This window comes from Sinohyriopsis cumingii, chromosome 3 (assembly GCF_028554795.1).
Source record: "Sinohyriopsis cumingii isolate HCF-2022 chromosome 3, ASM2855479v2, whole genome shotgun sequence".
NCBI lineage: Eukaryota > Metazoa > Mollusca > Bivalvia > Unionida > Unionidae > Sinohyriopsis > Sinohyriopsis cumingii.
The window spans coordinates 13,822,775-13,841,480 of NC_142963.1; the positions used below are offsets into that span (position 1 = coordinate 13,822,775).

Here is an 18,706-nt window from a genome sequence, read left to right on the forward strand (position 1 = left end):
AACGTTTCTAATTTTCTGGAGTTTTGAATTGATCTTTTAGAAAATAAATGCAGATAGAGAATTCGTTTTCCGTTGTGTGTTGTAAATTACAGAAATCAATTGTAAATCATCAAAAGTGATTAAATTGTCGTATGAGACTTGAAAAATACAACGCAGAAAACAAATTAAATAAAGAAACAGACGAAAAATATGTATTTATTTTGGATATACTTTAAAAAAATATTACAATTCAGTGATCTTAAAATATACAACAAGAAAGAGCAAAAACCAATAAATTTTGCATAACTGAAAATGAAATTTGTTTCCTAGATACAAAGTGAAAGAATTAAAACTAACTTACAGTATGTTTAAATGAATTCCTAAAGTCCAAAATGTCCCTTCATTTCCAAAAGTTTCGAGTAATCAGAACGATTTTCAAAGGTGTTCCAAATGATAGTCTGTATTGTAATCATTTATCAACAATCACTATGCTATAATCCCAAAATATCTTTAAATGAATTCACAGTTAATCCGTTCAGCCAATTAATCCTGATAGTCTTGAAATAAATATTTTCCTATGAGAGAGATGCATTATGCTAAATCTAAAAGTCTTTTGTACAATAATCCACTTTTATCACAGCGTTCTAAGATTCTTTAATTTTCTCAAGAAAAATATAGTTTCAGTTCTTTGCTAATATGAGAAAAATTCGTAAATTTGTTATGCGGTATAAAGCTATAAATATACTTATTGAAGATTTTGTAGTTCTTTTGAATTTGGACATAATTTCTATCTTCCCAAAATAATAAACAATCCACTGGAAAACTCGTCTGTCTGTTTGTCTGCCTATATGGATGAATGTTTGTATATATGTATGTACGTATGTATGCATGTATGTATGTATGTATGTATGTATGTATGTCTGTCTGTCTGTGTATGTATGTATGTATTTGTGTTTGTGTGTGTATGAATGTATGTATTGCTATGTATATTTAAATTAATTGTTTGTCTGTTAGTTTTAAAATATTTATATTCCATTACATGTTATTGTAATATAATATTGTTTACTGGTCTTGATTTTTTTTTATAATTAAGTTCAGTTCTGTTTGACCTGATTGACTTTTGTTTATTATTTCATTGATGTAACAGATTCAGCCAATGTAAGTATGTGAGAAAGCATGCCAGTAGCTTCTCGTGGGTCGGTGGTTCTTTCCGGGGTTTTCCCGGGTTCTTCCTCCACCATTAATACTGGCCGCCATATATAGCATATCGTGTGCTGAAAAATGGCGTTAAACCCCACAAAAACAACAACAACAATCATTGATGTAAATACCTAACAATAGAAACATTGTATCTAGTTGCTGACCTTAAAATCAGTTACAGTTCTGGTAAACAACTTTTTCAATTTTTAAAAAAAATCTTTCTCAGAGTAAGAATCTTTGAGCTGAGTCATTGTCACCCCCGGACCACGTGACGTGAGGCACTTGTTTATTTGTAAACAAACTCCTAATTTTTCCAGAAGTATGAACACTTGGACACCATCCGGGAATTTTTTGGCGTTTTAGTTTTCTTATAACTGATGTTATTATAAGAATTTTATCAGTCGTGCCTTAACACGTGAGAAATCAAGTTGTTTTATGTTGTGACTTGTTTGGGGCTGAATTTGCATTTTCTTCAAATTATTGAATTTCAAGTGATTGTTTTCCCTGGAAATACTGAAGAGCTCTGATAATTCTTGGACAAAGATATTTACCGGAATTTATACCGAATTCAAAAACTGGAATAATACAAGAAACAGGATGCGAAGATTAACACAACCAACCGAAAGTAAATAAACACTAAGATTTATGTGTATGATTTGGGTTTTTAAAGTAGCTTTTAACAGTTTTAGTTATATCGTTACGATGTCTACAGTGTGGCAGTTTATAGTGATGTCTAGCAATGGGGCATCATGCTGCAGACATCATGTCCCACCTAGTCACATTATGCTGACACTAGGCCAGTCAGTCCTTACACTAACCTCTTAATGCCTAGCGCCAAGCGAAACAGCTGCTAATATCATTTTATAAGTCTTTGGTATGACTCGACAAAGGGTTCGAACCCGAGATCTCCCGCATCTGTTGTGGACGCTCTAACCACTTAGGCCACCACTAAGAGATGAATATAAACCCATCCTACCAAAGGTAAATAAACGTGAACCCCTCCAACCAAACATAAATTAGTAACAGGAGGTGAAGATAACATCTTCAACCAAAGGTAAATAAGCATCAAGTAGTAAATAGAAATCTCAGCTGCCAAAAGTAACCAGGCATAAGAGGTAACAATAAACCACTGCAACCGAATGTAAATAAGCTCAACGAGATGACAAAAAGTAAATAAGCACCAAGAAACGAAGATAAAAACCTCCAATAAAAAGTAAAAGGTTTTCGATAAATCCGTCCAACGAAACTTGAATAAGCACTGAGAGGTAACCACTAACCCCTTCAGTCAATATCAAGCACCAAGAAGAGGAGATAAACCCATGCAACCAAAAGCAAGTAAGCACCAAGGGGTTAAGATAAATCACTGCATCAGAGCGTAAATAAGCCTTTGGTGGTTAACAAAGCTAGATAAGCACCATAAGGAGAAAGTAAATTTCTCGAACTAAATATAAAAAAGCAAATGAATATTTTCAAAAATGTTAAATAGGCACTCAAAGTACAGAAGCACAAAGAGGTGAAAATAACCCCCATCCATGCAAACGTAAAAAAGCACAAAGGATGTGACCGAATTTAAATAAGCACCAGCAGGTGCAGATAAACCCCTCCAACCAAAAGTAAATACGCACCAACAGGTGAAACAAACCCCGCCAATCAAAAGTAAATAAGCACCAACAGGTGAAGATAAACCCCTCCAACCAAAAGTAAATACGCACCAACAGGTGAAATGAACCCCGCCAATCAAAAGTAAATAAGCACCAACAGGTGAAGATAAACCCCTCCAACCAAAAGTAAATACGCACCAACAGGTGAAATGAACCCCGCCAATCAAAAGTAAATAAGCACCAACAGGTGAAGATAAACCCCTCCAACCAAAAGTAAATACGCACCAACAAGTGAAATAAACCCCGCCATTCAAAAGTAAATAAGCACCAACAGGTCAAGATAAACCCCTCCAACCAAACGTAAATACGCACCAACAGGTGAAACAAACCCCGCCAATCAAAAGTAAATAAGCACCAACAGGTGAAGATAAACCCCTCCAACCAAAAGTAAATACGCACCAACAGGTGAAATAAACCCCGCCAATCAAAGGTAAATAAGCACCAACAGGTGAAGATAAACCCCTCCAACCAAAAGTAAATACGCACCAACAGGTATAGATAAACCCATCGAACTAAAATCAAGTAAGCACCTACAGGCGTAGGTAACCCCTTTGAACTTTAAGTAAACAATAAGCACCAACAGGTGAACATAAACCTCTCCAATTAATAGTAAATAATCACAATTATGTCACTGAAGATAAATATGTAAAAGTAAAATAAGCACCGACAGGTGAAGATCAGACAAAAGTAATTAAGAACCAGGAGGTGAAGATAAACTCCACCGACGTAGTTAATCAGCATGGGATTAAGATAACCCCAAAAACCAGAAAGTAAATAAGTACCAAAAGATCAGATAAACCCATCATACTAAATGCAAATAAGCGCCAAGAGGCAAAGATAAACACCATCAACTAAAACTAAATACGCACCTAGATATGACCAAAAGAAAATAAGAACCATGAGGTGAAGATAAAACCTACCCCCCCCCCCCAAAAAAAACCCCGAACCAACAGATAAAGATAAACACTTCCAACCAAAAGTAAATACGCACCAACAGGTGAAAATAATTCCCTCCAAGTAAAGTGAGAAAATAAACGCCAAAAAATGAGACTACAACCAGACATAAATAAGCGTTAAGAGGTGAAGATAAACTGCTTCACCGAAAAATATATATGGACCAGGAGGTGAAGATAAACCCATGCAACCAAACGTAAATAAGCACCATGAGGTGATCATAAGTAATTAAGTACTAGGAAATGAAGATAAACCTATTAAACTAAAAGAAAATTGCACCAAACGATAAGGTAAACCTCTCCAACAAAACGTGAATAAGCACCAAGTGTTAAAGACAAATCCCTCCAACTAAAAGCGAAGTAGCTCCAAAAAGTTACACGTTGCAACCTAAAGTAAATAAACATCCGGAGATGAAATAACTAAATAAGCCCTATAAGATGCAGGTAAATCTCACCAACTTAGAATAAATTAGCAACATGAGGTGCCGATAAGCTCTTCCAACCAAAAGACTAAATTAAGTACCAATATATGAAGGGAAGCCACTCCAACCAAAAGACGAAATAGGCACCAACATATGAAGGGAAGCCATTCCAACTAAAATATTAAATAGGCACCAAGATATAAAGGGAAGCCACTCCAACTCAAAGTAAAGAAGCACCAGCAGGTGAAGATAAACTCTTCCAAGCAAAAGTTAAAAGGCACCAGGAAGTGACCACAGGTAGTTGTTGTTGTTGTTATTGTTGTAGGGTTTAACGCCATTTGTCAACATACAAGGTGGCCAGTATAAATGGTTGAGGAAGAACCCGGGAAAACACCGAAAGAACCAACAACTCATGACAAGCTACTGGCAAGCTTTATCACATACCCACATTCGCCGAACCCGATGCTTGAATCAACGCAGACAGAGGTGAGATGGCAGTGATCCACCCAGCCACTCGGTGACCACAGGTAAAAAAGCACTAGGGGGTGAATATAAACTCCTCAAATCAAAAGTAAATAAGCATCAAGATGTGAAGATAATCACCTCCAACGAAAAGCAAACAAGATAAACCCATCCAATCAAACGTAAATAGGTCCCAGGAGGTAAAGTTAAACTCCTCCAACCGAAAGTAAATAAGCAAAAAGATATGCAGTTAAACTCCTCCAACAGAAAGATAAGATCAGAGAAGATAAGATAAGATAAGATAAGATAAGATAAGATAAGAATTCTTTATTTCAGACTACAAAGTCCATCTAAATTAAAATATAATTATAAAGTAAAAATATTGTAAACATGAAAGAACATATATATCATTCATACCAGTACACTGAATGACATTAAATGGCACATTTAAAGAGTAATTAAGCAAAAAGATATGAAGGTAAACTCCTCCAAGTAAAAGTAAACACGCACCTGGAGGTGAAGCTAAACCATCCAAGTAAAAGTAAACACGCACCTGGAGGTGAAGCTAAACCATCCAAGTAAAAGTAAACACGCACCTGGCGGTGAAGCTAAACCATCCAAGTAAAAGTAAACACGCACCTGGAGGTGAAGCTAAACCATCCAAGAAAAAGTAAACACGTACCTGGCGGTGAAGCTAAACCATCCAAATAAAGGTAAACACGCACCTGGCGGTGAAGCTAAACCATCCAAGTAAAAGTAAACACGCACATGGCGGTGAAGCTAAACCATCCAAGTAAAAGTCAACACGCACCTGGAGGTGAAGCTAAACCATCCAAGTAAAAGTAAACACGCACCTGGAGGTGAAGCTAAACCATCCAAGTAAATGTAAACACGCACGTGGTGGTGAAGCTAAACCATCCAATTAAAAGTAAACACGCACCTGGAGGTGAAGCTAAACCATTCAAGTAAAAGTAAACACGCACCTGGAGGTGAAGCTAAACCATTCAAGTAAAAGTAAACACGCACCTGGAGGTGAAGCTAAACCATCCAAGTAAAAGTAAACACGCACCTGGAGGTGAAGCTAAACCATCCAAGTGAAAGTAAATACGCACCTGGTGGTGAAGCTAAACCATCCAAGTGAAAGTAAACACGCACCTGGAGGTGAAGCTAAACCATCCAAGTGAAAGTAAACACGCACCTGGAGGTGAAGCTAAACCATCCAAGTAAAAGTAAACACGCACCTGGAGGTGAAGCTAAACCATCCAAGAAAAAGTAAACACGTACCTGGCGGTGAAGCTAAACCATCCAAGTAAAAGTAAACACGCACCTGGAGGTGAAGCTAAACCATCCAAATAAAGGTAAACACGCACCTGGCGGTGAAGCTAAACCATCCAAGTGAAAGTAAACACGCACCTGGAGGTGAAGCTAAACCATCCAAGTAAAAGTAAACACGCACCTGGAGGTGAAGCTAAACCATCCAAGTAAAAGTAAACACGCACCTGGAGGTGAAGCTAAACCATTCAAGTAAAAGTAAACACGCACCTGGAGGTGAAGCTAAACCATTCAAGTAAAAGTAAACACGCACCTGGAGGTGAAGCTAAACCACCCAAGTAAAAGTAAACACGCACCTGGAGGTGAAGCTAAACCATCCAAGTGAAAGTAAATACGCACCTGGTGGTGAAGCTAAACCATCCAAGTAAAAGTAAACACGCACCTGGAGGTGAAGCTAAACCATCCAAGTAAAAGTAAACACGCACCTGGAGGTGAAGCTAAACCATCCAAGTAAAAGTAAACACGCACCTGGTGGTGAAGCTAAACCATCCAAGTAAAAGTACATAAGCGTTAAGAGATGAATCTCTCCATCCAAAAACAAAAAAGCAACAGAAGGTGAAAATAAATCGCTCCAAAAGTAAATAACACCAAGAAGTGAAATTAAACCCATCCAATGAAAACTAAATAAGCACCAGGCGGTAAATATGAAGCTCCAACTATATGCACTGTTCTCTCTCTCTCTCTCTCTCTCTCTCTCTCTCTCTCTCTCTCTCTCTCTCTCTCACTTCCTTACCTGCAATCTCGATAGTTTCTTATCTGTTTATAAAATAGTGCTTGACGGTGTTCCTTATAGAATATATTTCCGAGATTTGGGTTCGAAACTGCCATTCTAAGCAACTTGATACATATATTTCATTGTTGAAACAAACTTTTTACCCTATAGTAATCCTCTAATAAGAATGTCGCAAATAATACGTCCAACTATGCCATACCATTTAGAATGATGTTCTCTTGGCTGTCAAGTTGATGTTTTGTCACAAGACCGAAATAACATAGGAATTGTCCTAGCTCAGTGGTTATGTCGGGTAATTAAATCATACATATTTGTTACATTGTCGGTTACGCATCCAGATGCGTTACATGAGTCTCCAGAAATGTTTTATCAAGGCGGAAAACGAAGCAAGACGTATCTAGCTCCATCATGTTCATTTTGATTGAGAACTTGTGTGTTTTGTATGCCTTCATCTTTACGTTTAATACGGTGTTTTGATGCACTGAATTTAACATTTTTTGCAATATACTGTTACGTTTTTTGAACTTACCCATTTGATGGCACACCATAACCACTTTAGTGCCGATGTGACGTAAAACACTAATATATATGGCACAGCGAAGTTAAGATAGAATATTTGATTTAATCAACGGTAGGTAGTAGATTCAAGCAATTTGATCCATTTGCAAACAACCTTCTAACTGGAGAGGCGGAATCGGGAACTCTGCCTTAAATTAAATGAGGAAAATGAAAACGATTATTAATGGTATGACTGGTTCTACTGCCATCTATGAAGAAATAACAAACTTCCTGGACGTAAATATTAACATTTTCCACACTATTTGCAAATTGAAAGAAGAATGAGTATTACTAAAGCGAAAATTCCTTTCGATAAAATTATTTTTTCTTTGATTTTATTTTAATAGATGGGGAAAAGTGCTGTTTAGTGGGTATAACACATTTTTTCAGCACATGATATGCTACACATAACGGCCAGTATATCTGGTTCTAGAAAGAACCTGGGAAAACATGTATTGGGTTCACTCAACCTGGACACGGTCTACACAACTCTGCTTTCTGACTTTTCGCCAATATATCATAATCTACGATGCTCTCTCTCTCTCTCTCTCTCATCCTATTATAGATGTGGATCTTGGTCATTTTCGTTCGAGCGCGTTATACACAAATAAACACAGTACTACCAAGTAACTATCCATAACAAGGTAAAAACAGGGTAAAAAATATCACGAACTTTTTTTGGAATCTTGTGACAACTCATCGCCTAATTTCAGTTTTCTTTATGGCTTATTTCCAAAGAACCCAGGTCGGTCTCGTAATCCAATGGTCGCGGGTACGATACCGTCATTTGCAACATTTGGTCAAGTGCCTCGGTATTCTTGGTAAAGGCACTTAGTTCTGTTTCCTCTGCATGACATGGCCAATAAGGTCTATAAAATCCAACAGGAACTACTTTAACAAAATAAAATAAAAAAATTGTCATGTTTCTAGGCCATGTAACAAGTTCAGCAGACCGTCAATACAATATACGACGTCTTATACTTGTAGTGTTGTAGTTGCGTTAAGCGCTAAATGAACGTTATCACTGTTATCTAACCTTTTCAACATGGCGTGGGAACCTAATGCGTATTGACTGATATCATGTTATAAAGGGACTCTGACAAGTTAACCTCAATGCACAGCAAACAGAGATTGATTTGGGATCAATCAGCTGTATCGCTTTGTGTAAGGTGGTTAATACAATCAATCGGCTGATCAGATATCCTGATTAGGAGCCGCTTACATCTGTGACAGTTAAGTCTAACCAACACCTCCCCACCCCGACTTTTATAATTGTCAGGTCCCGGCCTTAAAGAATAAATAAATAAATAAATAAATAATGCAAGAAACATTATCCCGATTAGCGCACTGATGGAAAAACAGTTGAATAAGAAAAACATTGTACTAGTACGGGTCTATCGAGTTTCTCATATGGTGTGTTTATTGTACGCCTTTCAGACCAATACGTATATCATGAATTCCTAAACAACACCAGTCAGAATAATACGTAGTGTGCCTCCTGCAGTATCGGCCTATATGGTATATGATCTATGGGGTTAGCTGATTAATATTGTGACATGAATCACCTATACGAATAGATATATTGTTATGTATATTTAATATGCATTGCTTGTTATGGCTTTTGTTTTAATTAAATTATTTCGTTACATGCTTTTGTAATGTAACATTGTACGTTGGATTTGACCTAATCCAAATCTGAGTTCTGTTTCTGCTTGACCTGAACTGACTTTGTTTTGTAAATAACTAATACATAGCTAAAATATTATCTCTGTGTATGGGCTTAATATCAGGATCATTATTAATATAACAAGTAAATATGTTTATTTGAGTCTGTGTCTATGTCTTGGCATTTCCTTAGTGTACTTGATATAGTCCAGCACATTAGCAATATGTCTCGAATAATAACTAACATTTCTAGATTTGTTTTCTCCATTAGGTAATAGTTTATATATAATGTTAATTGTGACCTGAGGTCAAGCAGAGAACTATATAAGGTTTCCATTAAAAGGATGTTTCAGTCGTGCTTTAAGATTTAGCACTTTCAAGTTTATTTCTCAAATTATTGAATTAAAGTGATTTTGTTTTCTCTGGAAATACAAAAGTGCTTGGACAAAGACATTCACTGGAATTTATAGTGAATTCAAACCTGGAATTATATTACTGTGGTTCAACAAAAGACTGTTGGCACATCAACACACTACAAAGTTCAACAGATACATCATCACCTTTAGTTTTCGAATTATTTTGGACTTCTACTAAATTTTATTCAGGTCTTTAAATTATTCGGACTTGTGTCTGTAATTATATGATTATTTTGGGATTTAATTCGCAATACTGTAAGTTCTTTTTTTTTAAATTTCAGTTTGTATTAAAGGGAAATAAATTAATTGTTGAATTTTACAAAGCTTGTTGCTTTCCACTATTTTCTATTACTTATTCAAGTACGCGTGTGTGTGTGTGATTTGGATTTTTAACGTAGCGTTTAACAATTTTTCAGTCATAACGCTACGATGTCTGCAGTGTAGCCGTTTATAAAGATGTCTAGTACTGGATCATCATACCGCAGACATATAGCATGATGTCCCACCCAGTCATATCATAGTGATACCAGGCCGACCGGTCCTAACACTATCATCTTAATGCTGAACACCTAGCGAGGCAACTGCAAGTATCATTTTTAAATGTCTTTGGTATGATTCTGTTTAAAGAGCATATACTCGTAACTTTATATATATATATATATATATATACATGTATATATATATATATATATATATATATATATATATATATATATATATATATACACAATAATCTGACCAGTGTAAAACCTGTATCTAAGTAGCTTGAGCGCTTTCGACTCTTAATGAGTCTTTTTTTAAAGGCGAATGCAAAACATAGAAAAGACAAACAATTAAAACACAACAACCGTTGTGTTTACAAAACTTTACATGGCTGTTGCTACAGGAATTAAACCTTTAAATTCATTATATTTCAAATAGTTTATTTCAACTTGTTGCGGATGCTGGATAATATTTTTATTGACTTAGAAATCGATGAGCCATAACGATATCTGTTGTTTTATTTAAATGTATGTAATTACAAATTATATCCCGGAAAATTCATGGTTATATTAGTAATTATATGTCATTATGCAAATTTAGAGAATTATTTAAAAGAAAATGGGTCGGCTTTAAAAAGTAATTTCATTTGTCCATGGCTGTCTTTTTCTAGTCTTTTTGGTTTCAACCGCTTGGTTTCAATGTTCTAAGGCGGCGTATCCTGTAAGACTCCTTTTCTTTCTTGGTTTTGGGAACTCCATTTGGGATTGTGAGCATATTCAATAAGTGTTATATCACTGAAAGAGTGGCCAGGGGAGGAGTAGTGTTCTGCGTCCGGACTTCTGTACAGCTGCTTTGTCATCCAATCAGATCTACGAAGTTTGATCCTTTTGTGTAGATGCAGTGTCAGCAGTCTCTTGTTAAATCACAGAAAATATTCCATTTTTTAAAATTTAAATTCTGTATAAATTTCGATAAATGCCCTTTTCAATGAATTAATTTAGAGCACTAGTATTTCCAGGGAAAAGAATCACTTTTCTTTAAATTAAAATAAAATAATTAGCCCAACACTAGTCACAACGTAAAACACTTTGACTTCTCAAGTGTTATGGCAAGCATAATTATTATTTCTCAAAACATCAGTAATAAATCTCGCTACAACGCAAAACAGATGCTCGGATGTGGGTCAATCCTCTGGAAAAACAGAGTTTGTAACAATTGCTACATGCTATTTGCCACGTATGCCAAATATGACCTAGATTCCACTTTATAAATCTTACTCTGAGAAAGAATTAAAAAGTTGTTTACTACAACTCTCACTGGTTCTGAATCAAGGTCAGGAAGTAGGACAGCATTAAATACAAAGTTTCTGTTATTAGTTAATTATAAAAAAACAGTCAGGTAAAACTAAACTGAATTTCTGGACAATGTCAAATCTAGTAAAGAAAGGTTACATTACAATAGCAAGTAATGGATTAAAAAAACTAAAACTTACAAACAAACAATTAAATTAGATCAAATATAAATTGAATCAAATATACATAACACCTCCCCCCACAAAGAGAAAGAACGATTTATATAATAAAGCTTTTTTTTGTACCATAGATTAATTATATATGAGGTTTAAAAAATAACATAGGAAGAAATCTTATGAATGATACACAAAATAAATGAAATAATACATACTATACAAGGGAAAGAGCATCTGCTTTTAAGTTATCATTTCCCTTGATGTACCTGATGTCAACATTATATTCCTGTAACAACAAACTTCACCTTAGTAGTCTTTGATTTTTATTTTTCATCTTGCTGATGAAAGTAAGGGGGTTGTGATCACTAAACACAATAATCGAATAAGGAGCTATACTAATGTAAATATCAAAGTGTTGTAATGCCACTATCAAAGCCAAACATTCCTTTTCGATTATTGGATAATTTCGTTGGTGTTTATTGAATTTCTTAGACAAATAGCACACTGGATTATCAACACCATTTTTATATTTTTAAATCAATACTGCTCCAAACCCAACATCACTTGCATCAACAGACAGTTTAAATGATTGGCTGAAATTCGTATCAAAAGCGTCCTGATATTTTTCAGTCCAATGAAACTTGGTTTTCTTGCTTAATAAATTTGTAAGGGGTTCAGCAATTATAGAAAAATTGGAACAAAATTTCCGATAGTATCCTGCCGTACCTAAAAATCGCATCTGTTGCTTTTTAGTAACAGGCACAGGGAATTCATAGATAGCACTGACCTTAGCATCTATAGGTTTAACTTGCCCATGTCCCACGATATGTCCTAGAAGTGTTACACAAGCACGGCAGAACTCACTTTTGGATAGATTAATTGTCAAACTTTCATCAGTGAGTCTGTCAAAAAAATTCCGAATTGATGCTAAATGTTCCTTCCAGATGTCATTGCAGATGATGACATCATCGATATATGCATCACAATTATCTAGACCAGAGGTAATCATATTCATCAGACGTCGAAAAGTACTTGGCGAGCCTTTCATCCCAAACGGCATCACTTTATATTGATAAAGTCCATCTGGAGTCACGATTGCCAAAATTTCCTTTGCTCTTTCCGCCAGTGGAATTTGCAAAATCCTTTCAGAAGGTCAAATTTGGAGACATACTTGGCATTTGCGATTTTATCAATGCAGTCATCGATTCTTGGTAATGGAAATGAATCTGTTTTAGTCACACTGTTAACCTTCATATAATCAGTGCACATATGCAAAGTTTTATCTGCTTTCGGAACAAGTATGCATGGTGAACGCTAGTCACTTTTACTGGGCTCTTTGAAATCTTTTTCCAGCAAATACTGAATTTTATTTTTCAAGTATTCCTGTTTGAAAGGGCTCATCCTGTACGGGTGTTGTTTCACAGGTGTGGAATGTACAATTTCAACGTCATGAAAAATTGTTTTTGCTTTTGTAAGTGCATCTGGAACTAAGTGCTCATATTCAAATAAAAACTGTTTAAGTTTATTCCTTTCCTGTTGCTGCAAAGGTAAACAGTTCTGGTCCAGGCTATTCATAATATCTGAATTCCGAAGATTTGTCGCTCTAAAATCAGTTGAGTCCAATGGTATTTCTTCACTTAAATCTTCAATGAGTTGGACAGATACAACTAAATTAATTGTACGTTTAATCTGGATATCTCTCTCAAAATACTCCTTTACCATGCGTATGTGGTAAAGCTGTTTTGGTTTTCGTCTCCATGGAGTATTTATGATGTAATTTAAATCATTTACTGTCTTTTCAACTGTGTAGGGACTATAATACTTGGCCTGAAGATGATTTTGTGTTATGGACAAGAGAGCCAGAACTCAATAACCAGGCCCTTTCCTTTGAGTTTTTATCATACCTTAATTCCATTTTTGACTGAGTAGAATGCAGATTCGCTCTTATAACCTCACAAGCTTTTGACAACTTATACCTAAAACTGGAAATATAACCGAGAAATTAATGTCAGTATCTAAATAAGAAAGAAGTTTCTCTTTCAATAACTTCAATGGTTCACGAACAGTGTGTCCAAAAACCAGTTCAAAGGGACTGAAGCCTAAAGATTCTTGAACTGATTCCCTAATACCAAACAACAGTAAATGAATGCCTTCATCCCAATCCATACCCGTATCAAAACAATATGATCGAATCATATTTTTCAATGTCTGATGAGATATTTCTAAAGCACACGGGCTCTCAGGGTGATAGGTAAAGGATTTGAATTGTTGGATGCCTAATTCGTACATAACTTGCCGGAAATTTCCAGACATGAAATTTGACCCTTCATCAGATTGGACAGATTTGGAAAGGCCAAATTGAGTTATAAAAAAAAAAACTTTATCAAAGCTGTTACTATTGTTTTAGATTTAATATTCCTCAAAGGAATTGACTCTGGAAACCTTTTGATGCACACATTATGTTCAACAATTATTGGTTACCTGTCTTGGTCTTAGGTAAGGGACCAACAAAATCTACCATTATCCTGCTAAATGATTCGTCAAATGCAGGAATAGGCTGCAGATGATCCTTAGGTATCTTCTGATTGGGTTTTCCTACCATTTGACAAGTGTGACATTATCTACCGTATTTACAAACATCACTTTTGATTTTGGCAGCAGAAGTGAGTCATGATCTTGTGAAAAGTCTTATTAATTCCTAAATGACCAGCGAAAAGAGTTTCATGTGCCAGACTAAGTATTTCTGTTTGTATGATTTTTGAACTACAGTTTGATAGTTCACTGACCACTCGTCACCAGCAGGTACCTCAGGAGGTCTCCATTTTTAATGAAATAGCAGACAGGTACTTCAGTGGCTTCAGTTTCAATAATGGCCATTTGAAACAAAATGGAGATCTCAAGATCTTTTTCCTGTTCGACGACAAGTGATTGATGCTTATCACCCTGATTAGAATAAAGAGAATATAAAAGAGGATTACTGTGATCAAAACAAGAAGTGAAAGTGACTTCATCAAAACCTAACCAATACACGTGTCAGCAAAAGGAATAATTTCCTGACCAACATCATTCTCAAGAGCTTTCTTTATAATAGCTTTAGTAACTGCACAAGCTGGGTAAAACTCGAATTATTTTTCAATAGGATCGACTTTCGGATCCAAACAAGGCTTGTCAATTACAAATGGATTAACCACAGTCTTGTCTACAGATAGGTCGTTGCCTAGTAATACATGAATGCCCTCAGCGGGTAAAACAGAGACTGTTCCGACTATCACGGGTCCTGAGACTAAGCCTGATGACAAATGTACAAAGTGGAAAGGAACATTAATAACGCTGCACTCTACTCCCTTAATAAGAACATTCTCATTAGAAGAAGACTTCTCAGAAAAGGAAAAGTACCTGACAAGAAAAGACTCTGAGAATCTCTTGTGTCCCTTAAATTTTAGTACTGATGGGATTGCCAGAATCACCCAAGAGTGATATAGAACCATTCGACATAATGGTTCATAATTCTCCCTAGTGTGGTATCAGACCCTACAAATGCTTTGCTTTCAATACATGACAGTGACCTTGACCTCTTAGGAATAAGAGCATTTAGAATAGGTCTGTCCTGGTTCTGATGCTTAATTTTCAATTTGTAACAATCAGAAATAATGTGTCCTTTCTTCTTGCAATAGGTACACATATGAAGAGACAAGGAGTGTTGAGCACGCTGATGAAAGGCTTGACTTCTAAACGTTGTAAATGTAGAAGGGCTTGTATTAAGCTGAAATACTTTCTACCAGAAGACTGCTGAGTGGAAGTCTTATTTGCAAAAGAAACTTTAGAAATACTTGTCACCTGTACGAACACCATTTTCCAAAGTTTCGACCTTATAGTATACTCATCAAGATAAGTCTTAATGTCAAATATGGACCAGTTCTTGAACTTCTCAAGTAATACAAGTTGTCTGAGATTTCTGTAATCTTGATCAACTTTCCTTGCTAAGCAGCATTGGTCAAATAATTACACTTTTTCTCTTGCACATACGACATGAGTTTGTCTAGCTCCCTCCTTATAGTTCCTGAATTTTCGCCGATAAACCTCAGAGATTAACTCGTAACCTTTTAATATGCATTCCTTAACCAGATCGTAGTCAGCGCTTTGCTGTAGTGACAGTGAATTGTAAATATCACTAGCTTTACCAGTAAATGCAAATTGTATAAAGCAATTTGACATACCAATAATATTGGTGTATCAAAATGTAATCCTCCCATAGCGCAATAATTCGCATATATAAACATTCTCGCAACCGTGTGCAGTTGATTTTAGATCAATGATCAATTTCCACACATCAATCATTAGTGACGTATACAAGTAACGAGAAAAATATTAATAAATCCCGTTTTCTAAATAAATTTAAGATGGTGCACATTTTCATCGCAATTCTTTCCGCTTTATGTTCCCCCTCCCCTCCCATGCATAACGGACAAACTATGCAGAAATGTGGAGTGAGAGAGATAAGGAATTTGGGCTGGACTAAAACCTTGAAATAGAATACACCAAGTAACCTACAGTAATATGGTTTGCGTAATGATATGTGTGCACTTTCCTTCGGATTTGTCAACAGTGTTTATGATACAATGTTGCAAACCATGTCGACATTATACAGTAAATTTCCCGGTTACGTGGTACTCATACTGTGATGTATTTAATGTTTTGTTATAGTCTTTGTTTCTTAAACATACTATAATGTTCTGACACTATTATAATTAATTAAATATGAAAAATGTCCAAATGTTTCTCTCTCTTTCTGGACCATCGTAGCAAGATACGGGGTAAAATCTGTGAAATGACAAGCGTAGCAGATTTTCGTTTAGACCATCCCACGATGTCTTCTCTGAACGTATGACTGATGGTAAAAGTTAATTCAAACCGACCAAAGGATGAGAGAGAGTTTTAAAGTTAAACCGACTTTGAGAGAGAGAGAGAGAGAGAGAGAGAGAGAGTATTATCGTCGGTAGTACTGTTACTAAAGCAGAAAAATGACTAAGATCAACTGTAAATATATTAAAATAATTTAATTACCTCTTGTTGGTTTGTCTGTTCGCTTAGTTTCTATTCCACATTAATTTCTATGCACCGGTACGTGAATGGCTGAACTTACATGTGAATGGTGTAGCTAACCATGTGTTCATAGTGCTCTGTCTTCTTCAGTAAAGCCGTCTGTCATGTTATAAGTCTGTATTATTTTGATTTGTGACGAAAAATAGAAACTAACCAAAGAATACAATCAACTTATCAATATGCAGAGGTGATTGTGAATAGGCACAAAAGGAATAGAACTACATTTTGTAGCGAACACACACACACACACACACACACACACACACACACACACAAAATAATATCATACAGGTTAGAGAATTTTTAATCCTTACTCTACGGAGATTCAAACCCGGATCCGCAGTTGAACGGCTCTCATCGCCTTGCCTGCACGTACCAGCCCATATTTCATCGCGACTAAAAACACATCACCAAAATATGATGTTCGTGCAAATAACACCGATTAAATAACATCATTTTCATAAACCGCTTAGGTACAAACCGTATAATAGATACAGAATTATATTGGATGCGTCACCTCGTATTTGTACAAAAGTCTATTAAATGCAGGAACGCGTTTTTGTACAAAAGCCAATTAGATATGTCAACTTTTTTTGTACAAAACTCTTTTAGATGAATCAACTCGATATTGCGTAAGAGTCTATGAGATACATCATCTTATTTTGTTCAAGAGTGTTTGCACGAATTCTTATTAGATTCAAAATCTCGTTCTTATACATAGGTCTATTAGATGAATCATCTAGGTTTTGTAAAGGTCTATTATATGCATCAAATTTTTGTTGTTGAAGAGTGTATTAGATGCATCAACTCGTTCTTGTGCACATGTCTTTAAGATACATCAACTCGTTCTTGTGTATATGTCTTTTAGATACATCAACTCGTTCTTGTGCACATGTCTTTAAGATACATCAACTCGTTCTTGTGCACATGTCTTTTAGATACATCAACTCGTTCTTGTGCACATGTCTTTTAGATGCATCAACTCGTTCTTGTGTATATGTCTTTTAGATGCATCAACTCGTTCTTGTGCACATGTCTTTAAGATACATCAACTCGTTCTTGTGCACATGTCTTTTAGATACATCAACTCGTTCTTGTGCACATGTCTTTAAGATACATCAACTCGTTCTTGTGCACATGTCTTTCAGATGCATCAACTCGTTCTTGTGCATATGTCTTTTAGATGCCTCAACTCGTTCTTGTGCACATGTCTTTAAGATACATCAGCTCGTTCTTGTGCACATGTCTTTAAGATACATCAACTCGTTCTTGTGCACATGTCTTTTAGATACATCAACTCGTTCTTGTGCACATGTCTTTTAGATGCATCAACTCGTTCTTGTGCACATGTTTTTAAGATACATCAACTCGTTCTTGTGCACATGTCTTTTAGATACATCAACTCGTTCTTGTGCACATGTCTTTAAGATACATCAACTCGTTCTTGTGCACATGTCTTTTAGATACATCAACTCGTTCTTGTGCACATGTCTTTAAGATACATCAACTCGTTCTTGTGCCAACGCCTATTGGATGCTGTTACGGTGTGGGGAAAATTTGCTTATGTTTCATCTTTCATGCCTCACGTACACACATATTATAGTTAATTCATAATGAACACCTTGGGTTATGTAAATACGTATTATGTACGATTATGACTTTAGATCCCGATTCTAGACACAAAGAAAGTGCCTGTCTGTTGTTTAACCATTACGCAACGACCCATTAATAGTAAATTCGAAATAAATTCTACCACCAGGCCGACAAAGTAGAGATTCTTATATTTGTTTGCAATCAGTCAGTGATGTCATGACCGGCTTGGAAGGAATTTTGGGCTTTGGGGACCGGAAACCCGAGATACAAAAGTGAGTGATAAATTATCACAGGGCAGTTTTCAAAGAGACCAGATCGTATCCAATCAAATCTGAGATATTCAAATGTAGGGAGCAACCGCTTATGTTTCGACTAAATCCATTTTTAAATCAGTACATGAGTGAACCTCGAAAGGGGTGGATCATATAGAAGTCGAGAAGCATCATACTGTACTCCGAGTTGTGCGCTCGTTAAAAGGCGGGAAGGAACTCTAGCGAAATTCTAGGTTTGGGTTTGAGATAACATATCTTCGCCCGAATTCGTCTTTCTTTCATAACTAGGTGATTTAAGACTGATGCATTATTATGTACATTTAATTTATTAGGAAGGGAATCTTCCATGTATAGTTAAATAACACCATATCGTAACATAGCGTATAGCGAAGTATTAACATGCAAG

At 35.9% G+C, this 18,706-nt stretch overlaps 1 protein-coding gene across 1 annotated transcript in view; it reads right to left on the reverse strand.

The window, feature by feature from the left end:
• LOC149802471 (uncharacterized) overlaps nt 1-7,803 on the reverse strand; it is a 36,431-nt gene extending 28,628 nt beyond the window's left edge. Inside the window, exon 1 of the mRNA XM_089951286.1 lies at nt 6,743-7,803. Coding sequence (XP_089807412.1) covers nt 6,743-6,837 — 95 coding nt within the window. The 5' untranslated portion in view covers nt 6,838-7,803. The remainder of the gene's footprint in view (nt 1-6,742) is intronic.
• Between the last annotated feature and the right edge of the window lie 10,903 nt (nt 7,804-18,706).